The sequence below is a fragment of the Taudactylus pleione genome, unplaced genomic scaffold (genome assembly GCF_031769625.1).
Source record: "Taudactylus pleione unplaced genomic scaffold, aTauple2 ptg000256l, whole genome shotgun sequence".
Lineage (NCBI taxonomy): Eukaryota > Metazoa > Chordata > Amphibia > Anura > Myobatrachidae > Taudactylus > Taudactylus pleione.
The window spans coordinates 11,817,719-11,845,672 of record NW_028284658.1 but is presented as its reverse complement, the minus strand read 5'-3'; the positions used below and the strand labels follow the sequence as shown (position 1 = coordinate 11,845,672).

The 27,954-nt window shown below is 46.0% G+C and overlaps 2 protein-coding genes across 3 annotated transcripts in view; one reads left to right on the top strand and one right to left on the bottom strand.

The window, feature by feature from the left end:
- Nucleotides 1-1,104: 1,104 nt before the first annotated feature.
- PXMP4 (peroxisomal membrane protein 4) lies at nt 1,105-25,573 on the bottom strand. Its single transcript, XM_088480805.1, has 4 exons — nt 25,348-25,573; nt 22,645-22,707; nt 20,639-20,837; nt 1,105-3,156 (listed from the first exon to the last, which is right to left on the bottom strand). Exons 1-4 carry the CDS (start codon nt 25,458-25,460, stop codon nt 2,887-2,889), a joined length of 645 nt encoding a protein of 214 aa, XP_088336931.1. The 5' UTR covers nt 25,461-25,573; the 3' UTR covers nt 1,105-2,886.
- Nucleotides 25,574-25,929: 356 nt separating this feature from the next.
- ZNF341 (zinc finger protein 341) overlaps nt 25,930-27,954 on the top strand; it is a 63,834-nt gene continuing 61,809 nt past the window's right edge. Inside the window, exon 1 of one of the 2 annotated variants that reach the window (XM_088480803.1) lies at nt 25,930-26,064. In XM_088480803.1, the coding sequence (XP_088336929.1) occupies nt 26,034-26,064 (31 nt within the window). In that variant the 5' untranslated portion in view covers nt 25,930-26,033. The remainder of the gene's footprint in view (nt 26,065-27,954) is intronic. The other variant, XM_088480804.1, reaches the window with a different exon arrangement.

The window sequence follows — 27,954 nt, the reverse complement described above, 5'->3', positions numbered from 1 at the left end:
TTAGGAAGATCTCAGAATGGAGCCAGACCAACTTGAGTAGGAAATGCCAGGGAAGGCCACGGAAAGCCAGGGCATTGAAGGAAGATGTACCGGAGAATAAATGTCCAGGAGACAGAAAATACCTCTACCAGAAGGAAAACCCGGAGGCTTTTCTCCATAGTAGTACCTGTCCACTTCGTAGGTCAGGTAGTACACCACTAGTTAGCCACTCACCTTGAGTGGGAGAAAGTAAAAAAGAGGGACGTCTACAGAGCTCAAGAAAAGCCAACCCCTGTTGTACCCACGAGGAAAAGAAAAAAAAAATCCTAAAGAGATGTAAAGTTCCCTCACAAAGCACTTCAACACCACAACCAAATTGAGAATGGCATGAGCCGCACTGGCCTTGCCACTGAGCCATCCCCTCCGGCAGCCTCCCCAGCCGAAGTGAGGTCGTTGCCACTTACCTGCTGCCCCTTATGCTCCAGTAACGGCTTGTCCCTGCTGTGTGCTTCTGGGACCAGTCTGTGCCACTGACTCAGGCGCCAGTGCACCAGCCACCAAAGCAGGGTGATGGAGAGGCTGTCATGAGCACTGCATCTGCAGCATCGCCGCCCCAGTAAACATAAATTATTATTATTATTTTTTTTTAAACCCAGCTGCACCAAAAAGAAATTGAAAGCTACAGCTAGGGGATGGGGTAAAGGGGAGGAGGAGCCCGGGCTGTGCAAAAATGTAATCTTTTGGTGCCCAGACTTCTCCTGCTCCACATATACCCAATGTATTCCAGTGTCCCCCATGGATGAAAGAGAAAATACAACAACTTTCCAAGGGTAATGGGCGGTGGAGTGGAATTTTAGAAAAGTGTATTATGAAATCCAGAAAAATCATTTACTTTCACTTGGACAGTATATTTTGAACATTTGAAAACATCTGCGCCTCTCCAAACATTTTGATAACCATATTAGACCATTTCACTTTATTCATCTACTTTCTCTCAGGCATAAGATTATTTTCCCAGCTACTAGATCACCATTACTCCTCCTCTTCTTCTGCTGTATTTTAGATATGTTTTATTTTGCTGTGCACGTTACAAAAATAACAAAAAGAAAATCCAATACACAGAAATATTATAATGTATCAGTTTATTAAAAGAAAAAATTGACTTAATTATTTACAATTTAATGTAGTTATAAAACGAACCATATATATCTGGCAGCTCAGAAACAATTTTTTTAGACTGACAATAATTGCATGCAATTTTAACGGTTTTGTATCTAAAACTTCCTTAGGTAATGTGTAGATGACCAGGCACAGTACAAATAAGGTTGAGTACACAACAGGCGATATATTGAACGATGGTTCCAAAGCGGGTTGGAACAATATATCGTCCATCTCACTCAGTGTGTATCCTTAATTGCGCATTCACGTGCGTGGTCACCGACGTCGTCCAATCTGATGTGCTGGACGTCAGATGGGACGATGATGCCGCTGATGGCATTCAGATGAATGTGGGATAAAAGGGTATCTTGCGCGGTCGGACCCCGGATCATGTAATGTGCATGACCACCCGATATATCCTTCCATCGGGCGTCGGGTTGGCTGGGGTAATCACGTCGTTCTGATGTGTATCCAGCCTAAAACCCCCAGCATGCACGGAGAGCCTCAGCCTGTGTTTTTCATACCTGTGGAAAACATGCAGCTGTGGTTTTACTGTGTCCCCGATTATTGCTCAAGGAACAAACATTAGTAATGAGTTGCCTCATTGACTGTATTCCTTGTCCCTTGCAGAACAGTTGAAATTAAACCATGACCTTCACATGTGCTGCATGCACTCTGCAAAAATCACTTTTGCACATTTCTTGCATACATTTTAAATCTATTTTATATGTTCATTGATGCATGTTCAATAAGTCAGTACAAATACCACTAATGTGCTGTAACCCAAAGAGAGAAAAACATTTTCTTTCATTAAACTAATCAAAAAAATTAAGCTAAACTATTAATAGTAGTTCCACTCACTAGAACTTTGAGAAAATTATATAGACGATGTGATTTCATTGCTGTCTTTGTGGACAATGTGAAAGGCATGGCATAGGGATCAAAAGATCCCCTCCTAGACAGCAGTATTTACCTGACGGTATACTTGTGCTGAATTCCATTTGGAATGAAGTGTGATTATTCTTCCCACGTGGACAACTCCTATCAGGACACAAGAACATGAAGACGTTATATTTGTAGGTTTACCGGTTCCTTTAAGTAATTTATATAATCAGTCTAGCAAAATATAAATTTTATAAATTAAGATAATTAACAATTTCAAGTTACAGGGTATTGCTGAAATACTGCTAAGACAGCTTCACAGGCACAAAACAATTGACAGATTCGCAGATGAAATACCATTTAATGCTTGGGATGGTAGCTTTTACTACTTTAGTAACTAGCAGGAAATAGAAAACCTAGAACAGTAGCGTTACAAATATACTGCCATCTGGTATCACCCCCCCCCATGTTATGGCCAGCCATGTTTCATTTCTGTGGCCTATATTGGGAAAATGGCCTAATATCAAAGAATGTGAGGGCTTTAAAATGACCACAATGAAGGGTCTTATCAATACTGCACAAATGTGGTAAGTAGATGACCGCTAAAGGCCTAGGTATGTAGTCATTTTCCAATCTCCACAATTAATCTGGAAGTGATCAAGCTGCTTGCCCTGAGATACAAAATGACTGAATCTTGTCCAATCTGGTCAAAACAATTTATAAACCAGTTGATCGACTATTGGGTCAAGCTGCAGTATTGGCCCATGTGTGGCCATGTTTAGACATTACATTGTAGTAATTCAACAATCCCCACCATTAGAAAGGTACATTCTTTTGTGCGTAAAGGCTGTCCTTTAGAGAGATGCATTATTTTGCCTCAGCAGGTTTGGATTTGTTGTATATCAAGAAATCCTGGATGTCATGCCAGATGTTGCTGTCATCATACAGATAAGTCATCGAGGACTGCAACGAGGGCTGAAGCGTATGTCTGTGATATTCAAACAGCCAAAGAACAAATCCCCACACTAAGGCGGAAAAGAAAGGGAATACATCTTGCTTCGGCTGGGCAATATAACCTTTTTCTACCGCCAACCGGGACAGACCAAAAAGGACTCGAGACAGCAAGTACATATTGATCTGCAAGAAAGGGTTGATATAAATAGGTTAATAGTGTAAAGTTTCCAGCATTGTGTTGGACATGACTCCTGGGGGTATATTTACAAAAGTGAGAGTTTTTAGCAGTGGAGATGTTGCCCATAGCAGCCAATCAGATTATTCTTAACATTTAACTAGCACCTTCTAGAAGATAATAGCTAGAATCTGATCAGTTGCTATGGACAGCATCTCCTATTCTAAAACTCTCACTTTAGTAAATATACCCCCTGGAATCCACAAGGATAAAAAAAAAAAAATTATTAATTTCTTGATCAGCTGCTCTCCAGGCTAAAAAAACCATTACAACATGGTAAATTACTGAAAGGCCATCATTGTTTCTATGTCTGGGCAAGGCAAAGTTGGCTTCAAACTCAGACGAACCATTCTGATTAATAAAGGATTATAAACAGGAAGGGGATGCATTAATCCGCACAAGTATAATGTAAAGAATAATTATCTAGTTGAAACCCACTTTTTATAGATAGACTCGAAAAGGTTGTCTCTTATTGATGCACAATTCTAAAATATAACTTATTCTTATCATTAAAATGTACATAATGAAATACAGTCCGTGAAATATTAAAAAGAAAAAATTAAGGAAAGACAGGCGATTCAAAAGTGTGATTAAAGTTCTGAAACGGTGTTATAAAAGTTTATATCTACGCCAGTACAGGTCCGTGTATTCACTATTGGAATATGTAAATTTCTAACTCATTGTATGTATCTTATATATATTATAGTCAATAAATACTGTTTCAACCTTGTGCTTCAGATCAGTGTTTCTCATTTATTTGTATGTTTGTCAAATAGTGTGTGTCTATCTGATAGATAGATATACACACACACACACACACAGTCAGGTGCATAAATATTGGGACATTGACAGAATTTTCATATTTTGGCCTCTATTCACCACCACAATAGCTTTGAAATGAAACAAACAAGATGTGCTTTAACTGTAGACTTTCAGATTTAATTTGAGGGTAATTACATCCAAATCAGGTGAACGGTGTAGGAATTACAACGGTTTCTATATATGCCTCCCACTTTTTAAGGGGCCAAAAGTAATGGGACTGTCAACTCAAAAGCTATTTCATGGACAGGTGTGGGCTATTCCCTCGTTATTTCATTATCAATTAAGCAGGTAAAAGGTCTGGAGTTGATTCTAGGTGTGACATTTGCATTTGGAATCAGTTGCTGTCGACTCTCAATATGAGATCCAAAGAGCTGTCATTATCAGTGAAGCAAGCCATCATTAGGCTGAAAAATCAAAACAAACCCATCAGAGAGAGAGCAAAAACATTAGGTGTGGCCAAATTAACTGTTTGGAACACTCTTAAAAAGAAAGAATGCACCGGAGAGCTCAGCAACACCAAAAGACCTGGAAGACCACGGAAAACAACTGTGGTGGATGACAGAAGAATTATTTCCCTGGTGAAGAAAAACCCCTTCACAACAGTTGGCCAAATCAAGAACACTCTCCAGGAGGTAGGTCTATATGTGTCAAAGTCAACAAAACAAGAAAAGACTTCACAAGAGTGAATATAGAGGGTTCACCACAAGATGTAAACCATTGGTGAGCCTCAAAAACAGGAAGACCAGATTCGAGTTTGCCAAACAACATCTAAAAAAGTCATTACAGTTCTGGAACAACATCCTATGGACACATGAGACAAAGATCAACTTGTACCAGAGTGATGGGAAGAGAAGAGTACGGAGAAGGAAAGGAACTGCTCATGATCCAAAACACACCACCTCATCAGTGAAGCATGGTGGCGGTAGTGTCATGGCGTGGGCATGTATGGCTGCCAATGGAACTGGTTCCCTTGTATTTATTGATGATGTGACTGCTGACAAAAGCAGCAGAATGAATTCTGAAGTGTTTCGGGCAATATTACAGTATATGCTCATATTCAGTCAAATGCTTCAGAACTCATTGGACGGCGCTTCACAGTGCAGATGGACAATGACCCGAAGCATACTGCAAAAGCAATCAAAGAGTTTTCTAAGGCTAAAAAGTGGAATGCTATGAAATGGCCAAGTCAAACCCCTGACCTGAATCCGATTGAGCATGCATTTCATTTGATGAAGACAAAACTGAAGGGAAAATGCCTCAAGAACAAGCAGGAACTGAAGACATTTGCAGTAGAGGCCTGGCAGAGCATCACCAGGGATGAAACCCAGCGTCTGGTGATGTCTATGCATTCCAGACTTCAGGCTGTAATTGCCTGCAAAGGATTTGCAACAAAGTATTAAAAAGTGAAAGTTAGATTTAGGATTGTTTAGTTTGTCCCATTACTTTTGGCCCCTTAAAAAGTGGGAGGCACATATAGAAAACGTTGTAATTCCTACACCGTTCACCTGATTTGGATGTAATTACCCTCAAATTAAATCTGGTGGTGGTGAATAGAGGCCAAAATATGAAAATTCTGTCAATGTCCCAATATTTATGCGTGTGTGTGCGCGCGCGCATACATACACACATACCCGGTTGGAGATTTCTTCAGGAATGGTAAAGATAAATATAAACAATTGTGACACAGTGTAATTAGCTAGATTGCAACATACTGAGCATTGTTTTTCCTCATAGAATCTTTATCTGAACGTTGTTACATTGTTGCAGTTCGAATACTTTTCAGGAGAAACAAGGATCCACCTCTGACTAAAGGTGCCTACACACATAGCGATGTGCTCACAATCCCACTATGTATACGATTTTTCCCTGAACTCTCCCCGGCAGTCGTGGGCACGATTTGGTCTGAAAAAACAAGAGATATGGTAAGAACTTACCTTTGTTATCTCTGTTTCTACGAAGTCCATAGGGTCCACAGGGTTGACCTTGGGGTTATAGCTGGAACAGGATCCATGGGCACCACACAGTTAAGCTTTTAGCTCCCAGGATGCACTTGGGTCCTCCTCTATACCCCGCCCCCGAGCCACAGGCACCTCAGTTGGTAAGCAGCCTAGGCCGGAGGAGAATATGGAACAGAGAGAAGGAAGACTGGAACACACAAGAAACCATACTCACAGCAATAGGAGACGGAAAACCGGTGACCAGCCACACAGCCCATTTGAAGCCAGGTGCGTCAGGGCGGGCGCCCTGTGGACCCTATGGACTTCGTAGAAACAGAGATAACAAAGGTAAGTTCTTACCATATCTCTTGTTTTCTACTTCAGGGTCCATAGGGGGTCCACAGGGTTGACCTTGGGGATGTCCCAAAGCAGTTCAACTAAGGGCGGGGACGCTCCTGTGCTGAAAGGAGCACCCGGCGCCCAAAGGAAGCATCCTGAGTGGCGAAGGTGTCAAACGCATAGAACCTCAAAAACGTTTGAATAGAAGACCAAGTGGCCGCCTTACACAGCTGAACAGCAGAAGCGCCACGTCTAGCAGCCCAAGAGGGACCCACAGAACGAGTGGAATGAGCCTTAACAGAGGCTGGCACAGGTAAACCCTCTTGTGCATAAGCCTCACAAATAACGGAACGAAGCCAACGGGCTAACGTTTGTTTGTTGGCAGGCCAACCCCTCTTGTGAAAACCAAAGAGGATAAACAAGGAATCAGACTTCCTAACCGAAGCCGTCCGGTCTACATAAATTCTAAGCGCCCGGACCACATCTAAGGAAGTCTCACCAGCTGAAAGACCAGGGGACTGAAAAGCTGGCACAACAAGTTCCTGATTAATGTGGAACTTCGAGACCACTTTGGGCAAAAACTCAGGACGAGTGCGGAGCACCGCTCTGTCCTGGTGAAAAATCAGGAAAGGAGGGCGACAGGAAAGCGCCCCCAATTCAGACACCCTCCTGGCCGAAGCAATTGCCAGGAGAAAAACCGTCTTAAATGTCAGCCACTTGAGCTCCACCGCCTCAAGAGGCTCAAACGGAGGACCCTGCAGGACCCGTAGCACCACCGCCAAGTCCCAAGGAGCCACAGGAGGCACAAAGGGAGGCTGGATCCTGAGAACACCCTGGAAAAAGGTGTGAACGTCTGGTAGTATTGCAATCCGCCGTTGAAACACATGAACCTTCAGAGATGCAAGGCGTAAGCCGAGATCCAATCCTGACTGAAGAAATTCCAAGATCCTAGAAACTCGGAACACCTGAGGATCATAATGTCTGGACTCACACCACTGAAAGTAAGTGTGCCACACTCTGTGATAAATCCGTGCTGAAGCAGGCTTGCGTGCCCGGAGCATGGTACCAATAACCGAACTGGAGAAGCCCCGAGACCTCAAGACGGCTGTCTCAAGAGCCACGCCGTCAAAGACAGCCGACCCAGATCCGGGTAAAGGCAGGGCCCCTGAGACAACAGGTCCCGACGCTGAGGAAGAAGGTACGGAGCGTCGATGGAGAGGCTCCTGAGATCGGAGTACCAAGGACGTCTGGGCCACGCCGGAGCTACCAGCACGAGCATGCCGCCGTCCTGCTTGAATTTCCGCAGAACCCGAGGAAGCAGGGATAGCGGAGGAAACAGATACGCCAGGTGAAACGTCCATTTCACCGACAGCGCGTCCACCAGACTTGCGCCTGCGTCTCTTGTCCTTGACCCGTAAACGGGCAACTTGTGATTGTGACGGGAGGCCATCAAGTCCAGCTCCGGCAGTCCCCACCTGTCCACGAGTAGCTGAAACACCTCTGGGTGAAGCGACCATTCCCCGGGATGCACGTCGTGACGGCTGAGGAAGTCCGCCTCCCAATTGAGGACTCCGGGGATGAAGACCGCCGAGATCGCCGGAATGTGACCCTCCGCCCAAGTCAGGATACGAGACACCTCCGACATCGCTGCCCGACTGCGAGTTCCGCCTTGGTGGTTGATATACGCCACCGTGGTGGCGTTGTCGGACTGCACCTGTACCGCCCTTCCGTGAAGAGCGGGGCCGGACGACTGCAGGGCCCTGTATACTGCCCGCAGTTCCAGGATGTTGATGGGGAGAAGTGCTTCTTCCGCTGACCAACGACCCTGAAGCGACAAAGAGCCGGTCACTGCCCCCCAACCCCGGAGACTGGCATCCGTCGTGAGCAGAATGGGCGCCCCTCGACCAGATGAGCTGTCTGAAGCCACCAAGCCAAAGATTGCCGAACGTCCGGAGACAACACCAGCACCTGAGAGCGGATCCGGTGAGGTAACCCGTTCCATTGTGATAGAATCAGCCCCTGCAGGGGCCGGGAATGGAACTGGGCAAATTCCACCATGTCGAATGTCGACACCATGGACCCCAGAACTCTCATAGCCGAATGGACCGACAGGCGGCAACGGCTCAGGCAACTGTGTATCCGCAGCTGTAGGGAGGCGACCTTCTCTGGAGTCAGGAAGATCCTTTGCTGACGCGAATCCAGCAGGGCTCCCAAATGAACCATCTGCTGAGATGGAATCAGGGAGGACTTTTTCCAATTTATCAACCACCCGTGTGCTTGCAGGCAAGCGATCGTCAGGTGGAGATGTTGAAGCAGTACCTCCGGGGAGCTCGCCAGCAACAGGAGGTCGTCCAGATACGGCAGCAGCCGTACATTCTGGTTCCGAAGATGTGCGGCCATGACCGCCATAATCTTCGTGAACACCCTCGGTGCCGTGGAGAGACCAAAGGGTAGCGCCCGGAACTGATAGTGGTGTTGAAGGATAGCGAACCTCAGATACCGCTGGTGTGAAGATGCTATCGGAACATGGAGGTAGGCGTCCTGGATGTCCAGGGACACCATGTAATCCCCCGGTTCCATCGCCAGAATGATGGAACGTAACGTTTCCATCCTGAACTTGGGAACTCTGAGGAATCTGTTCAGAGACTTCAAGTTGAGGATAGGGCGATGAGAACCATTGGGTTTCTGTACCAGAAACAGAGACGAATAATACCCCGTCCCTCGTTGTGATAGAGGAACGGGAACAATGACCCCTGCTTTCAGCAAGGACTCTATAGCCTCCTGAACCTGTAACGCCTTGGTCTTGTCCTGAGAAGGACTTGTGCAGAAAAACTGGTGGGGTGGTCTGTGCCGAAAAGACAGGGCGTACCCCTGGGAGACCACTTCTCGAACCCAGGCATCCGTGGTGGTATTGTGCCAGCACTGGGCAAATAGAAGAAGTCGGCCTCCCACTCTGAGGTCCCCCAGAGGGAGGCCCGTCCCATCAGGCCGCAGGTTTATCTTCCTGCTTGGAAGAAGGGCGCCGAGCACTCCAGGCTTGCTTCTTGGGTTTAGAGGCAGTCTTACTCGCAGACTGTCTCGGGAAGGACTGACCTTTCGCCTTACCCTGAACCCGAAAGGAACGAAAAGCCGAACTCCGAACCTTAGCAGGCAGTGCCGCCGAAGGGAGGAAGGCCGACTTGGATTTAGCCAGGGTGTCCACTATTTTGTCCAAGTCCGGACCAAATAGTAATTCACCATTGAAAGGTAAGGCCTCCAGACCCTTCTTTGAATCAGAGTCCGCTCTCCAGGACCGCAACCACAAGGATCGGCGGCCAGACACCGCTGCAGCCGATACCCGCGAGGTCAGCAGACTAGCATCTAAAGAAGCTTCACCAATGTAAGAAGCAGCGTCCCTCATTTGTCCCAACAACGCCCGCTGGACATCTGGAGCGTCGTCTGGGAAGGTATCTTCCAATGCATTGGCCCACCCCTCAATGGCCTTGGCCACCCAGGAGATGGCCATGGACGGTCGGGCCACCGCCCCGGAGAGGAAGTAAATAGACTTTAAGCAAGTCTCAACTTTCCTGTCCGTGGGATCCTTCAGCGAGGATATCGACGGTAATGGTAAGGTGGCGCCCCGAGTTAAACGGGTGACATGGGAATCCACCGCCGGTGGAGTTTCCCATTTTTTACAATGTGCCTCAGGGAAGGGGTAATTAGAAGCCAACCGCTTCTGAGGAAGGAATCTCTTACTGGGCGCCTGCCAAGCTACCGCCATATGATCCGTCAACTGATCCGACAGGGGAAACACCGCAGAAGCCACCTTAGTTTTTTTGAAACTAGGAAACTTCGACTTAGGAACCGGTGCCTCATCCTCTATAAGAAGAATAGCTCGCACCGCCCTAACTAGTGCTCGCACATTAATGGACGACTTGGTATCCATTTCCTGGACCGAGGCGTCCGAGTCAGTGTCATCAGGGACCTCCCCATCATCTGAGGAACCCTCTGAGTCCGATACCTGAGCAGCCCGTGTCATGAGTGGGCGTTTAGAAATCCTAGAAGGCATGTCAGTCTGCAACATTGACTGAAAAGCCGAGGAAGCGGCCGCCAAATTTTGCACGGAGTTGGAGAGCACATCCACCCATGGTGGAGGCGTCGCCATAGGGGCCTGAAAAGGTACCACAGGCTGCTGCGGCACAGGGGAAGCCTGTATATACATAGGCAACCCCGCATAGGGACCAACTGATTGAGACCCAGGAGGACTCCGCAATAACTGCGGGACACCCGGGGAATGGGGGATGGTCGGCTGGGGCACCGCCCTAGTAGGGAGAGCAGTCGGGACCGACAGACGGTCCGCAATAGACACCAGCACTTGAGAAAACATCGCCCACGGTGGTTCCTGCGCCAGAGAAGGTCTGGATGGGCCAGGAGCCACCTGGCATCGACTACACAGGCCATCCTGTGACAAATCCTCCCTATCTACTCCTGCAGAACAGCGTCCGCAGGAGGCCAACACCGGAGCCACTGAGCGCTCAACCTCCTCGTCTGACATGACAGAATATATTATATATCTGGCACCAGGGTAGAAGTAAAACGCACTCACCGGTGTGCTGAACAACAGCCCACAATATGGCACTGAGTAGCACACAACTGTATGTGACGGACCTCACAAATACGTGATCTATATAAGTGAGGTCAGTAGAAACGCCCCTCCCCCACACACCTGTAGGGCTTGTAGGAGAAGTAAAGGGATAGGTATAAGCTGACAGTAAGCGGAAAATAAGCACAGACAGGCAGCACTAGCAAAAGTCACATACCATACAGGAAGATATACTCACTGCACCTTTACACTACAATCAACCTGCCCAGATTCAGTGTCTGGGAGGGCTATAGTGCTGTGTACGCTGTCCTTAATCAGGGGAGAGGTACACAGGGGGACCGGTCCGCGTGCTCCCTGAGATCTGCGCTGCCACTGGGAAAATGGCCGCTGGAGACCTCAGAGGAGGAGGGCCGAGTATCTGCAGCTCAGCGACGCCAGACTGCGTGCTGAAAGGCGCGCTGAGCTGAGGGGAGGAGCCGCTGAACAGGGAAGGCTTCCTCCTCTGGCTGGCCATAACCCCAGGGATGCTGGCTTCCCGCTTGCCCCTTTATCCCTGGTGGTCTAGTGGTCCCACGGGTTATGGGGGGGGCCCGCCGCCACTGCCAGCAGCCTCCGGTCTGTCCCCAGGACCGGAGGCTAAAGGACTGCATTTAAGGCATTCCGCGCGCCGCCGCTAGCCAGCGACGCGCGGCTTACCTGAATCCCCGGCGACTCCGGCAGCAGTCCTGGGAGGTAGACAGAGTCCGGCTAGTACGGACTCTGCCCTCCCGCCGCGATCCCCAGATCAGTACTGGCGTCGCGGCGCCAGTCGGGGATCAGAGCGGCAGCGTGGGCGTCTGTACAGACAGCCCTTCGCTGCCGTCTGTAGTAAAAAGAGATTAAAATAAATAAAATCTAACTTCAAATAAAAAGCTTCTGGGGGCTGCTCCTGCAGCCCCCCTGCGCGGTGACCGACTCCGGCCGGGCACCAGCTTACACTGAGGTGCCTGTGGCTCGGGGGCGGGGTATAGAGGAGGACCCAAGTGCATCCTGGGAGCTAAAAGCTTAACTGTGTGGTGCCCATGGATCCTGTTCCAGCTATAACCCCAAGGTCAACCCTGTGGACCCCCTATGGACCCTGAAGTAGAAAGCTGCCAATTTGACACACGATCTATCGTGCCTCCTAAACTATCCAGTGCATCGTGACTTGAGATTGTCAGATCTACCCTACAGTACGGGAGATCTGAAGATGCGATGTGTGACCTGCGGGGATGCACATTGCATCATGATCGTGAGTGGGGACTCATGATTTGGGCATATTTTACACGATCTGTCGTTCCGATGCGTCGGAATCGGCCAGATCGGGTAAAATATCGCCATATGTGTAGACACCATAAGTTCTCCTAACACAATTGTTAAAACTTTTACTCTATGTAAAAAATAATGGTTTGTCGCCAATAAAAATAGGAGCACTTTTTGTGTTTTTTTCAACTATTCTTAAGATTTTACACAAAAGAGTTAATGAATACAGTAGCATATAGTGGGATAGAAATAGTAATAATAATATGATATGTCGATTGTCGAAGGAGCCACCTGGCTCCTGTGATTTGTCCAATAACAGTATATATACACACACAACAAGGAGCTTTACTTTTAGTCTTGATCAGTGTGTTATATTGTGTGGAACATTGCCTTACAATTAGGACCCTAATATTTTGGTACCAGACACATAACAATCATGTACTAATAACTTATTTGTATATACAGGCCCTATATTGTGTTCTAGTATGTTCAGGATACAGTATAGAAGTGTTGCATATTATTATTGGCCACTGTAATATAGATGTTTGTACAATCCTTTATATGCAGATTTGCTCAGTGGATTCACCACCTTATGTGTAAAGCATCAATCTTTCTCCTTATTTATTTTTGTATTAGCTACTTCTTCTATTTATTAATTTATGGTCAATGACCATATCTGGCAGTTTATACTGCATGAGTTCACTCTGTTTGAAGTGTTTCTTTATCTCCGCGGCATGACAGCACCGGAGAAGGCCGGACCAGGCGGTTTGAGGGTTGCCTTGACAATGTGACTTGACGTTGTCAGTCTGCATCCTGCTCCCCCGATGACTTGAAAAACATGTGGTCAGCAGCTGCGTACTTAAAGGTAAGTTTGATTTGTGTGTCAGTCTTTTTATTCACATTGCTGTGGGTGCATTATCTTGAAAACATTGCCCACCGAAATGTTGGCAATTGTATCCATTTGATCTGATGTTACGGTGTAATCTTAATACATTATTCACTTGAAAAAAAAAGACTTGGTGTACCATCCCTTATAATGAGTATACATGGATTCACAATGGACTGTGCACCCAGACATTAACTCTGGAGCGCCAGGTCAGGATCTATCTATCCACATACACTCAAAACTTTCTGTAGTCCATACATGTACTAATTTGGTGCTGATACTAATACAGGTTAAAAAATTACTCTGTGAAATACTTACGTCCATTCTTGATGGGAGTTGTCAAATTTATAGTACATCACTTACAAATGTGTTAGTTAATCCCCTTGAGAGGTGTTAAATTTGAAGAAATTAACATAAATATTGTCCTACCAGAATACAAGGGCCATAAAGTGAAATGCCACAATAACATTACATTTGTGACAGATTGTGGGCAAATATATAACAGAGTGATTTTATTTTACACAAATAAAAAAAACAAGAGATATGGTAAGAACTTACCTTTGTTATCTCTGTTTCTACGAAGTCCATAGGGTCCACAGGGTTGACCTTGGGGTATAGGTTGGGAACCAAATCCGGGCACCACGCAGTTAAAGCTTTTAGCTCCCAGGATGCACTTGGGTCCACTCTCCCTATAACCCCACCCCCAGCCAGAGGCACCTCAGTTTGTAAGTAGCCAAAGGCCGGAGGAGGAGAAAAAAAGAGAGAAAACTGGAACACTCGATAACCATACTCACAGAAATGGGAAACGGAAAACCGGTGACCAGTCACACAGCCCATTTGAAGCCAGGTGCGTCAGGGCGGGCGCCCTGTGGACCCTATGGACTTCGTAGAAACAGAGATAACAAAGGTAAGTTCTTACCATATCTCTTGTTTTCTACTTCAGGGTCCATAGGGGGTCCACAGGGTTGACCTTGGGGATGTCCCAAAGCAGTTCAACCAAGGGAGGGGACGCTCCTGTGCTGAGAGGAGAATCCGCCGCCAAAAAGGAAGCATCCTGAGAGGCAAAGGAAAACAATGCCTAGAACCTTAAAAAGGTGTGGACAGAAGACCAAGTGGCCACCTAGCAAGGCAAAACAGCCAAGGCGCCACAGCGAGCCACCCACGAGGGTTACATGGCCCGAGAAAAAACAAGCAGCAACAACAGAAAGGCCTACCCATGGGTAGGCCCCTGAAGAAGACATACGAGGCCGTCCAGCCAACATATGGCCATAGGCCGGCCATCCTTTCCTGTTAAAACCAGAAATCTCAGACCACCACTAAGGAGTCAGATTTCCGTCAGGAACTTGAATGGATCACATAAATCCACAGAGGCCGGACCACAGTCAATGAGGCCACACCAGCCGAGAGGACTGGGGACTGAATGGCCGCACCATAAGTTCCAGAATAATATGGAACCTGAAAATCACTAAGAAGAAACACAGGGTGAGAGCAACTCACACCCTGACAAGATGCCCTCCAGAAGAGGGAGCCACATGAGAACGTTCCCAATTCCGACACTCACCTGGTTGATATAAACTCCCTGATAGAAAGAGAGAAAGCCAAAGCAATAGACCATGTAATGGCTATCACAACCAGCGGTTCCATTAACTTTCCCCGGAGTTAACAAAGAACCACTCCTAACTCCCAAGGAGTCCCTAGGGAGGACAAATGGAGGCATAATCCAGAAAACACTCCAAAGAATGAACTGGATATCAGAGCGGAGCAATTCCATAACCTAATCATACTGACAGTGTAGAGATCTGCACTGTCAGGAAGGCCAGGCCGAGGGTGAAACCCAAGCCAGCCGGAAGGAATGCCAGAATATCTGGAAATCCTGGACACCAGAGGATCGTATCGATAGGTATAATACCATAAGAATGATGGCTGCCACAGTTTGTGGTAGGTCCCAGCAAAAGCTGATCCATGTGCTCCAATCATTCCAACGATGACAAAGCCATGGAAGCCGTAAGACCACTGTAGGGACGTAGTCAAAGACAAACGACCCAGGTCCAAGGCAAACCCCAGGACCCTGAGACAACAGGTCTGGGTAGTGAAGCATCAGGAATGGAGTATCGATGGAGAGACTCCGAAAAACCAAGTACCCCTGACATCTGGGGCAATCAGGAGCCACCAGCAGGAAAGCATCTCTGTCTCGATTGAAACACTTCCCTCGAGGAATAATGGAGACTGGAGAACACAGGTACGCAAATTGGAAGAACCCCTTCACCGACAAAGAGTCACTGAAGGTTGCTTCAGAATCCCCAGAGTTGGACTGTAACACCATAGTGTGATAGAGTCAGAAGGCCATGAGTGTCACCTCAGGAGGGCCCCCCCCCCCCCTGCTCACCAGGAGATGAAACCTCTCTTGGGGAAGAGACTAGTCCCCGGGATGCACGTCGTAACGGCTGAGGACTCCCGCTTCCCAATGGAGAGCACCTGAAATGAACACTGTCGAGATGGTCGGGAGGAGACCCTCAGACAATGTCCGAATGTATGACATACCTGACATTGCCACCCAACGAACAGTATTGCTAAAAAGGAAGCTACTGTTCTGACCCTGTCGGACTGAACTTTTTCAGGTTCACCGGGAAACAAGGGCTATGTCAGAGTGAAGGCCCAAGACAGGCTAAAGTTCCAATAAGTTAATTGACAGGGTGGAATCGACAGACATCCAATTGCACTGAAATGGATGCGAACCAGACACTGTCCTTAGCAAAGAATACCCTGGACGAGATGGTCATAGTCACCCGAAAAGGGACAGACTTGCCTCCGGGGAGAGCAGCATCATTTGAACAGTGATCAGACAGAAAAAAACTTGTTCCATCTGGAGATAAGCCAATTATGGAAAAGCCTGGAATGGAACGAAGCCCATTCCACCCTTCCAAAGGCAGACACTGAATAGTGGACCATGCCTCCCAGAGTGCAAAGACATATGTCGACTGCGCAGACATCCATGTACTCATAATGGAAGAGTGGAGATGCCGTCTTACGCCAGAAGAATTCTCAGATTCTGAGAATTCAGCAGGGCTCCTAGGTGAAGAATACCCAGAGAGGGATGCAGGGAGGACTTTTTCCCCATTGATTAAACTTCTGCACCCTGAAGAAGCCACAGTCAACCTGACCCGGCTGTAAAGTACCCCGGTGATCCTTCTAAGAGCAGGAGGCCATCCAGGTACAGGAGCATTGGGATATACTGAACAGAAGAACTGTCAGAAAATCCAAAACGCTGGTAAACCCCTGTGGGGCTGAGAACAGTCCCAACAGGCAGAGCCCGAAAACCGTAAGTGCTGTGATACAGCAAACCTCAGTCCATGCTGAGGCAAGGTCTCTGTAAGTGCCCGTAGGCACGCGTCCTGTATATCCAGTGATACCATAAAGTCCCCAGGTTCCAAACATAGTATGATGGAGCATAGGGATTGCCTCCTGAGCCCAGGTAGCTTTAGGAACTGGTTCAGGGAATTGAGACAGAGAATAGGCCAAAGAGGACCATTCAGCCACCGCACCAGAAAGAAAGCAGAACAACCAGTCCCTCGCTGAGAAAGTGGGGATGGCCCAATTAGCTCCGCTTACCCAAACAACTGTATAGCTTTCTGGATTCGTAAGGCCCTGTTCGGATCCGAATAAGGGCCTGCGTACCATCACATGGAAATAGGCCGCCTGAGCAAAGAGAGGGCGTACCCTCCTACCCACGTAGCCGCGGCAACTAGACACTAGTACCAGGCGAACTGAGAAAATCGCCATCTCCCAGTGGTAGGCCTGTCTCGTCATGCTGACGATATATCCGTAGGTTCAGAAGCAGGATCGGCTGGCAGTCCAGGCCTGCTCGGTTGAAGAAACAGACCTTTAGGCTGACCCAGAGGACAAAAAGACTTAATAGACTTAGTCTGAGGCCCTGTAGTGGGCATAGCTGAAGGCGGGAAATTTGTACTGCCACTGTCAAGGTCAGGGCCCAACAAGATCTACCCTATAGATGGTATCTGCACCTCTGCATTCCCAGAGCGCAGCCATAGGGTATTACGGAGGATACCGTCGCAGCCGGAACTCTGAAAGTTAGGAGACTGGTATCCAATATAGGCATGTCCACCTATGACAGCTGCATATATTACATGAGCGACCAAATACATTTGAACCCCAGACGTGTTGGTGGGGAAAAAAACATTACAAATGCATCAGCTCAGTATGCAATAGTATTAACCAACCATGCTATAGCCATGGTAGGATGGGTAACAACCCCTGAAAGCGAGTATACTGATTTCAGGCAGAGTTACCACCTACGGATCAGAAGAATCCGACCACGCAGGAATGGGATGCATAGTAACGTCTGTAATCTGACGAGTAACACGCCCATCCACCCCATGAGGGGCTCGTGATGACCCTCAGGGAATTTGGGACAGGAGGCCAAACACTGTTGTAATACCTCATAACTGACAACAGCCAGAGTCCCGCCATGCGATCCCCCCGCTAGTCAGCAACAGGGAACCAGAAGGCACGCAATACTGAGGGTGTATGATACAGGTGCAGGTCAACATTCACTCTAACCAGAATGGACCTGCCACCAGCCCAAAGCAGGGATAATAATACTTGAAATAGGCTTCCCCCCGTGTAAGAGGGAAAGAGCCCAAAACAGTATCCAGTTCACGCAGAGCCAACTGGGAAGTAACCACAGGGCGTCAACCACGCCAATTTGCGTTTCGTAGAAAACAACATCCACCCAGGGTGGCCGTGGGAATCCCTGCAAGGGGAATGACAGACTATGGTGGCACCAGGGGGATTTCATATACTGCGAAAAACCCCTGCAGGGAGCGATAGTCTGTGTCACAGGGGAAGAGTGCAAGAAACTGCGAGATACCCTGAGATGAAAAGGGCAGTATGGTGAAGTAACCCCAAGTGATGTACAACAATGGGGCCCACCCGGCGATCCGCAATTGAGAGGATCCCGAGAAAACAAACCTCCCAAGGGGGTCGTGAAAGGGGCCGGCACCAGATGACGCCACACACAGAACCCTTTATGAAACAAATCCTCCGCACTAACACCTGCAGCACATGACTTGCAGGATAGCAAAAATGGGTGCAGTATAACGCTCTATCTCCTGGTCAAACATATCTGACCAATCTTGGCGGAAATATCAAGCAGTGCTATACTGGTCCTGACTGATGCTAAAATTAGCCGCAGGGACTCATTTTCAGCGTATGCAACACACAGTTCCAACGAAAATGTGGCAACGTGCAGCACGCAACAGTATGTGACAAACCTCACAAATATCAACGAGTATATAAATGTGAGGTCTCAGAACCACCCTAAGTACAGCTGTATTAGGGCAGATAAGGAAAAGGGATAGATATACACTGACAGGTGAGAGAATTAAATACAGACAGTCAGCACTAGCATAAGTCACATACCATGCAGATATATACATATATACATAAACATGTCATATAATATACTGCACTATTACACTGCATTCAACTTACCCAGATTCAGTGTCTGGGAAGGCTACAGCGCTGTGTACACTGACCTGATGGTGAGGTACGCAGGGGGACTGGACTCACTGCCATCTCCGGAGCTCTGCTGCTGCACCACAAGAAAATGGCCGCTGGAGACCTCAGAAGCGTGGCCCGCGGAGGAAGCAGCTCAGCGACGCCAGACTATACATACTGAAAGGCGCGCTGAGCTGAGGGGAGGAGCCGCTGTAACAGGGAAAGCTTCCTCCCCTGGCCGGCTATTAACCTCCCGGGACGCCGGCTCCCAGCGCCGATCAGTAAGTCCCTGGTGGTCTAGTGGACACACGGGGTATGGGGGGCCCGCCGCCACTGCCGGCGCCTCCGGTCTGTCCCCGGAGACCGGAGGCACAGGACTGCATATTAAATGCGCGGATCACCGCAAGCGGTGATCCGCGACCTTACCTGCTCCCCGTAGATCCGGCAGCAGTCCTGGGCGCCCGCAGAGTCCGGCTAGTACAGACTCTGGGGTCCCGCTGAGATCCCCAGATCTGTATTGGCGTCTCAGCGCCGGCGGGGTGACGGAGCGGCAGCTTAGACGTCCTATGGACAGTCTGACGCTGCCGCTCTGAAAGTCCAAAGTAAAAATAAAAAAAAAACTCTGTACTTAGAAAAAATAAAGCTTAGGGGCTGCTAATCAGCTCCCCACTGCACTAAACGGTGACCCGACTCCGGCCGGGCACAACTTAAACTGAGGTGCCTCTGGCTGGGGGTGGGGTTATAGGGAGAGTGGACCCAAGTGCATCCTGGGAGCTAAAAGCTTTAACTGCGTGGTGCCCGGATTTGGTTCCCAACCTATACCCCAAGGTCAACCCTGTGGACCCCTATGGACCCTGAAGTAGAAAGCCAACAATTAGTAACCTTTCTATGCTGCATGGCTATATCTTTCTATGGAATATATTTACAAAGTGAGAGTTTTTAGAAGTGGAGATCTTGCACACAGCAACCAGATTCTAGTTATCTTCTAGAAGGTGCTAGTTAAATGTTACGTAGAATCGGATTGATTGCAATGGGCAACATCTCAATTTCTAAAATATCTAACTTTAGTACATATATCCCTATGTCTCTTATTTACATTGGAAGAGTTACTTGAATAGGATATATTCAGGCACAAGACCCATGGCTCTGCTCAATTTTCTCCAGCAAACCAGTTGCTTTACAATATTAATTTGTTTAATACATTTAGGCCCATTATTCAAAACTCTACACCTGTAGAGTTGGGTATGGTATCCCGGCGGTCTGGATGCCACTTGTCAGAATACAGACAGCAGCATCCCGACAGTCAAAATCCCGACACCCTTCGGTAAGTGAGGTAAGACTAACCCTTACCTACCCGGTGCCTAACCCTAACCTCCTCCCTTAGTGCCTAACCCTAACCTGCCCCTCCCCGGGGCCTAACCCTGACCACCCCCTGCCTAAGCCTCCCCCTAACCCCCGATACTTACCTTCGGGATGCCGGCGGTCAGGATTCTGGTACCGGGATCACTATGCTGGTCGGGATTCCGGCGCCGGTATTTTGACCATTGGCATCCCGGCACACTGGGATGCTGACTACATCCCCTGTATGGACCTTGGAATCAGAAACTTATTTCAATAGTAAATGACAAAATAACAACAGAAGACACTGCACATTTCTGTGGTGGCAACAATTACTCCCAATACCTGCCTGTGGTCTTCGTCAGGTTCTTTTCTGTAGAAGCTGTCATAACCATTATATCTCTCCCAGCACCTTGGCGAATCGCACTATACGTCTATCAGTTTACTAGTAGCTCTATAGTGGTTATAACCACTCCCCATCAGAGACAACACTTTGGTGAAGTCAGACGAGTGGAAGTGCATAATGACCTTTGTTGTGGCACTCTGTACTAAAGTGGTAATATTCATAACCTCAATGCCGTTACCAGGTCATTGGAAATTACGATGATGTTACAGCTATTATATGCATATTGTGCCATTAAGGGAATAAATTTTAATAAATTCAATAATTCACTGTTTGGTTTCAGGAGTGTGTCCCAAAGGAACTTAAAGCTAATTATTAGCCTTACCTGGCTATTGATGTTATTATTCTCTCCGAATACCAGCCATCCCCCCACACAAGCTGCCAGGAAGGAGTGAAACTGCCATTTGCTCCCATGTATCTTCTCTTGAGCGGCCAAGAGGCTCTTATACGTGAAGACGAAATAAGCCAGATTCCGTGAATGGGTGAACGTTGCTTCGAGGATGGCTTTTAACTTATCTTTCAAACTAAGAAGACAACACAGACCGTTCACATATTCTATATAAACTCATGATATGGTCATTTATAAACAATGTAACTGTTCATCCACAGCTCCGGTTAATCCATTACCTACCCACACAACAATGTATACCTTTATTACAGAACAGTTTTCAAACTTATGACATGAAAAAAAGAAAAAAAAAGAACCTCCTCCATACTGTAATAAATAGGTTTGCCTTTTATGTATACGATACAAAGGAAAAGTAGGAGAATGACAAATTCTGCTATTCATTTTCATGAACTTTGGGCTTCAGAATAAATATACCCGAGTTTGTTGACAGACTTCCAACACTTATAGGGATTCCTAGTTTGTCAACTTTAGCGCAAGTTTGGTACAGCCATAATAAGCTGTGCGTCTGGTTTAGTCACAAAAATTTTGTTTATTGTATTTACTTATTTCACCCACACAAAAAAAATGTTTACGTAGCCACCCACCACTCTAAAAACCCCTCAATGATAGATAAGGCAGTAATCAAACAAAGGGATTACGATTACTCTCATCCAATGTGGAGTAACCACGGTACCCCTAGAACCTGTGCACAATAGAGAGAGCAACACGGGAGCTGCTGAGAGGATGATTTGTATAGATGGCATGCTGCATGATTGGATAGTGCAGCAGGATATCTATATTCAGTTAATGGACAGCAACAAGTTAAGAATTTAAAAAGATTTGGTTAAAATTATTTAAATGTGAAAGCAGTGTGCAAACTTAGTAATCATATACAACCATAACCAACATAGTTTAAATATATTTAATTAGAACATTGTACTACATGTATGGGGATGTATTAATTGTTGCTTAAACCTTCAGTAAGCAAACATTTTATTTTTTTACACTCAAGTTAAATTCTCTTCTATGAATGATCTGGGGGCCACTGGGCTCTGGGGATATAGAGTTTCCTATAAGACACTGCCACTTGAACAGGCTTGAGACCCTCCTCCGTCCATATCTCCATCCTGTTGAACACTCAGAAGTTTTCTAACCAAGCCTCGCATGCCAGAACCACAGAAAACCAATAAAACAAGAAAGAAACATCTTTATCCCTGAGCTTTTTTTTTTACTTTGGTTACCTTTTAACAGGAAGTTGGTGGCCAATGTCCCTCAATAGACTCCCCCAAGTATATAATGCAAGTATAAAATCTATTTTACTCCATCATGCAATGGGAAACACTGGGCTCTGGTGAGATCACAAATCCTTTGGGTAAGTATTCTCACAGAGTTTCCGATATGGAAGACGGAGGAGCTAAAATTACCTATAGATGACTATATTTAAAGATCCGGTGTCCCACATTGGAGGAAAGACCAATGAAACCTTCATACAATGTACCCATATCAATGAAAGCAAGGGGCATCATCATTAAATCCATTTTATAATTAAATACATTTATATTTACACAACAGAAATATTTTAGGTTTACTAGCTAACAGTAGAAATGACAAAAATGAGGGATCACAATATTGTTGAACTGCTAAACAAGAAGAAGGGATCTTTCTCAGTTTTATCTGTCCTGTGTTATATACTTTCTGCAGAAACTCTCCAAATATAGAGGTACAAAGTCACATTTCATTGCACAATGTGAGATATATCAAACGTTATGTATATGCATGAGCTACTAACTCTCACTTTTATTAAATAAAAAATAAATAAAATGTCCTTTCCTAAATACTTAAACATCACGAGATCCAGCAAAACCTTAAATGTGCAAATGATGTACGGGCAAACCACTCAGTGACCAGTAGTAATGATATGAAAAGGTCATAAAATAAATTACCCTCCACTCTTAAACAGGAATGTCATCACCAGTGCATGCGGGGCTCGAATCTTAGCTCCATATCTTAAAAATAAGTAAGAAAACAGAAAATCATTAATTCACACAGTCAAAAGAACAACCGCTGGCAGCAATTAAACTTGCAAGATTTATTTTTGCTTTCGTTGTGACAATGGAAGCTGCTGTAGCTTGTCTAATCAGCTCATCATTAACCTTTCAACAGTACAAGGTTTGGGACTGTCCTGGTTCTACTCAATAGATGGTAATGGTATGGAGATGTATTTCCATTATTTTATGAATTTCTTCTTGAAGGGGTATCCACCTTTGGATTACTTTATTGTATCATCTTGACCATGCACTGCTGGAATTTTTACTAAATACATTGTTTTGTTATTTTTGTGTTAGTGTGTACTACTTATTAGCTACCTATTAGTATCATCAGAAAACATTGTCTGTTTTCCCTGTCCTGGGATATTGGCCACAGCTGCCCAGTACACAGAAATATAAAGCAGAAAGCACACCAGCTCTGTTTCCTAGGGTAACGAAAATAAACAATGGTGCCACATAATGGCATAACAGAAGGAAGCTAAAATTGAAAATTCTATACATCTGACAAAGCCTAAAGCTGGGTACACACCTATACATTAGTCAGTGATCGGTCCGACGATTGTATAGGTGTGTATGTAGGGCCGTTGCAGGAGTGTTAGTCGACACATGGCTTATAACGATCATGCGACGGTTGTGATCGGGAGGTCGCATCTTATGGGCTGTTTAAAATTTGTTGACCCAACCTCCTGATCCTACTGATTGAGCTATGTCTGCACAGTGTGTACAGGCCTCGTAAGCAGCTGACAGGGAGTCAAGCTGGAGACACAGCATTCAGCTGATCGGGAGCGTTTACCCTATCGGTAGAGTAATTGAATAGGTGTGTACCCAGCTTTAAATGGCTGTAACACAAAGGTAGTTCAGTGAATTATGAGTAATATGGTGGCATGATAGTGCTAACATTGGCATAGTCATATAATGGAATACAGTGGAGAATAAGGCATTATGTAGTTGGCATAGGGGATGTACTGGACATTGGGTTGCATAGGTATTTCATGTCTAAAGGTACATATCCACTACACGAGTGTAGAATGACTCTACGATTACAGCATTGTAATCGTTCATCATCCTGTGCAGAGGATAATGTGCCCTCACTGAACGATATGACGTTCAGAGCAGGCACCCTTCCTCATCCCTGAACATGCACAACCTGAAACTCTCGTCAGGTTGGCCTGCATGTCTAGGCGATGACCGATGCCGGCAACGACCAGCGGGAGCGCCCATCGTTGGTCGTTGCCGGCATATTCACTGCATGATTAATGAACGATAACGTAATCGTTTAATTTTTATCGTGTAGTCGATATGCACCTTAACAAACTAAGCATATACCTTTCAACTAGGCTGCATAGAGTGCCTAGTATATGCTTTAAGCATAAATATAATGCACATGCTAATTATATATTTTTCAACAAAAAATAAACATTCATTTATAACATGTAAGTAATGCCACATTTATAAAGGATTTCATTGTACCAACATTATTATAGTTGACATTAACGTGTAAGTCACGACAATGCTTGAGTGCACAAAAGGTGGAAAACAGAGCATGCCTAAAACAGGGGCATATAAGGTGGACAAAATAAATGCTGATGTGAAAATACAGTGTACGCAGGGCCCAGCTTGTGAGGGAGCTTATCACATAATGGAAAAAGGGCAAACCTAACACAAAATGAGTGAGCGTGTCTCACAGTGGAGATTGGGACAATTGTGAAAGTATTAGTGTGAGCAGTAGAGGTGGGAATAGGGTAGGCTTTAGTTAAGGTGGGTTCTCAGAGTACAATTATTGATTTAAAGGCTTGGGGAAGAGGCTGTTCATAAGTGGTAGGGTACTCCGTAAGTGGGCTGCCGCATGGAAGGAGTCTTGTATGCAGGGTGAGAGGTGGTCATCAGTGGGGAGGTCAGCGTATGTACGGGAAAACATTTTGAGATGTATTAAGGGGTGTTGCCGAGGTATTTGTAGTTAAGGATGATACATTTTAATGGTTTTCTGAAGGATATGGGGAGCCATAGTGGAGATTCGCAGAGGAGTGCATCCAAGTGCCACATCCATTGTGTTCCTCTGCATATCCCAATGCTGTGACATGTCCACTGCAAAACCCTACACTGGTTCCCCATAGGGATGGACATTGGAAACTAATGGTTGCAATCATCGATGTTCCTGCTTCAATGGAAATGGGTTATCCATTTGATATCAAGATTGCCACTAATGCATGTTAGATGTGTAATTTAGTCCATTCAGGAATGAACACCCAGAAAGGGTGTGTAAGCACACCTGCACACTATATAACCATCACAAGAAATGTTGCGATGGTGGCATCTCCACCACTAATCGATGCCCATCACTAGCTCTCATACTTTACTTCAGAACACAACTTGAAGGGAGGAAAGTAATTTTTGCTGCACATTTAGGATGGCATGAGTCTGGGGCAGATGGGTGTGGGCAATGCCAGACTGGGGGACGCTGCTGTATTTTTAATTACACCTAAATTTAGAATGACGTCAGGGTCCTCTCCGCGAAGGGAATCTAGAACTACCCTAAACTTAGCACTGCCTCAATCATAATAAAGCCCCCAGCTCCCCTCAACCCGGGTCTGCTCTCACACTGCTCCGTTGCGGAAACCTTTGATCACAGCCAGGGCAGCCCGGTATCGCTTGTTCTTCAGCAGCTCGTTCACGGCACGGAGCAGAGATCGGGGTAACACAGCCGCCGCCATCCTGCTGCCGGGACAGAACTGCCTGACACTTCCGCATGTCTGCGCCTCGCACAGGTGCCAGCCAGTGGTGCAGCGTCCGTGACCCGGCAGCAACAGAGCTATGCGCACGCAGTTCCGGATAATGTAACTAGAGGAAGTAACATTTGTATACAGTCCGTAGGCTGTATTAGTAGTTTTCTATTTTCTTGCTTAATATGTAATTAAATAATACAAAAAAACAATCTCACCAATAACCAGCATTAAAAAAAAACTAAAACAAGGGACAATAGTGTATTAGATGATGTATACATTATTATAACGTCCTTAATATCCCACCAACATATATATGTGCACTGTCGGTATAATTCAGATCACGACTTTGTTCTAAACACTTAAGTCAATATACTCCTTGTTTACGTCTATATAGGTATCCCGGGACAGTCATATGATTTCAGTATGTATACTAGTGTAAAGTGTTAACAGGGCACAATAACCACATCTATTGGTATCTGGCGCCTTCTGCTGGTCATTCGCTGGATTACACCACTGCACATTTCCCATAATGCTGCTCATAGGACATCTGCAGCCTGCAAGATGGCGCAAGCAATATTTGAGGCATTTGAAGGTAAAAGCATAAAAGGAATGAATGTTATGTGTGCATATATAAGGGTGACTGCCTGCCCTCACAGTAAGGTGTGTGTGGCGTGGTGCTCCCCTTGTCAGCAGCAGCTGTGATCAGACAGAGGGCTGGAGGAGGGACACAGAGGCTGTGTTAGGTCTAGCAGAGGGGGAAAGGCTTCCGGGAAAAGCTGGCTGTATTGTGGCTGTGGGGGAGGAGGGTGGAAGACTAGAGAACTGGAACAGCAACGTTGGACATCCTAATCATATCTAATCACCTCAGTCTCGTCACATCACGCTGTTGGGTACTAGAAGCATTTTGCTGCATATACTGTAAGCACGCAATGAGGTCAAATATAGACAAAACACAAACTTTAATAAAATGTGCTCCATTAACTACAGCAAAATGATAACTACCATGATCAGAGCCTGCCCTACCATTTCTATATGATGTAGTAAATATTATTTTATTGCATATGCAGCAAAAGAGCCAGCATCATTTAAAGCAGATATTAACAACGATTAACCCAGGCGTGGTGCTAACCAAACACAATTAGATTATTTAGAAATAACAGATATATCCGCAGAGGGATGTTTTAAGAGAGAAGGGGGCCCCTCTCTCTCTCCGGCGGCCGGCAGCACAGCCGCAGGCATTCATTCTATGGGCCGTATTCAATTAGACGCGAAAAGCCGAGATCTGCGGAAAAGCATCGCGGATCGGGGCTCTTCGCGTGGCGGAAACTTATCTCTGTATTCAATTCCAGCCGGGTTTCGCATATGCGGAAAGTCAATGCAATGTAATAGGCGAAAAAGATTTGCCCCTGAATAACAGGAGAAAAGTGGAGTTTTTATATTTTGAGGTGCAAAGGTGGGGAAACCACTCAGAACCCTTGGGAAAAACCCCCCAAAAGGACAACTGCGTCCAAAAATTACCAGAAAAAACTTAAGAACATCTCAAAAAAATACTTTCATTTTGGGGGCAAAAAAGCACAAAGTGGAGGGACAACTTCAAAAACTAGCGAAATAAGGTTCTGGGGGTGCTCTAAGAAGGGGCCAAATGTTTTTGGGATTGCAGGCGCTTGTATGAGGGAGGAATTTCACTTTTATTAAAACTTAACTTTAGAGACCTTAAAATATGCTAGTACCCATTTACAGGTACCCCAAATTTGCCAGGACTACTTATTTTCACCCAAAAATACTGCTTAATGCCATTCTTCACCACTTGTACAAAGACGCTAATAGGAAGCTATTGAAACAAATTAAGTACCCCAAATAGCTATATTAGGGCTATTCGGGCACATCTATATTGATCCCCAATGCTAGTGCGACTTTTACGGGGGTTCAGGTTGATTTCCCCATTTCTTACAACAATTTCCGCCTGTTCCGACTTTGCGGCTTGTAGTTTTTGCATGGTTTAAAATTGAATATGGCGAATAAGTTTCCACATCCAAAACACGCGATGTAGGCGGAAAGTCCAGCATGCGAAACTTCTGCATACGCAAAACTAATTGAATACCGCCCTATGTCGGAAGGAGGGCCTGTCGCTCCAGTGTGTACCTAGCCTTAAGAACAAACCTGAGCAGTATTCCCTTAAATAAAAAGGTATTTCATATACAGCATTTCAGAGATAGCTTTTTATTTAGGGATTACAGCGCGTTTATTTCATACGAGATGTGACCATTAAATAACTAACAAGACTGATGCTATAATTTATGTTTAATTATATTAAGTACATTTTAACTCTGTTCCCCTGCCTCTGCACTCCCCTTCTGCATCCACACACCGCTGCATTCTTATTTTCCATTGGTCAAAGCCGTGCTGTAGCTCATTATTATCGACCATTTGCTCACAAACAGTGGAAAACAGACAAAAATGGTCATTCAGACAAATTGGTTAT

Bases quoted from the DNA above. Each gene is read 5' to 3' on its own strand.
- PXMP4 (XM_088480805.1), bottom strand. From the start codon at position 25,460: ATGGCGGCGGCTGTGTTACCCCGATCTCTGCTCCGTGCCGTGAACGAG. The intron at 22,708-25,347 runs GTGAGAGCAGAC...CTTATTTTTAAG, and splicing joins GGTTTCCGCAACGGAGCAGT to ATATGGAGCTAAGATTCGAG. The intron at 3,157-20,638 runs GTAAGGCTAATA...CCTTTCTTGCAG, and splicing joins ATAATAACATCAATAGCCAG to ATCAATATGTACTTGCTGTC.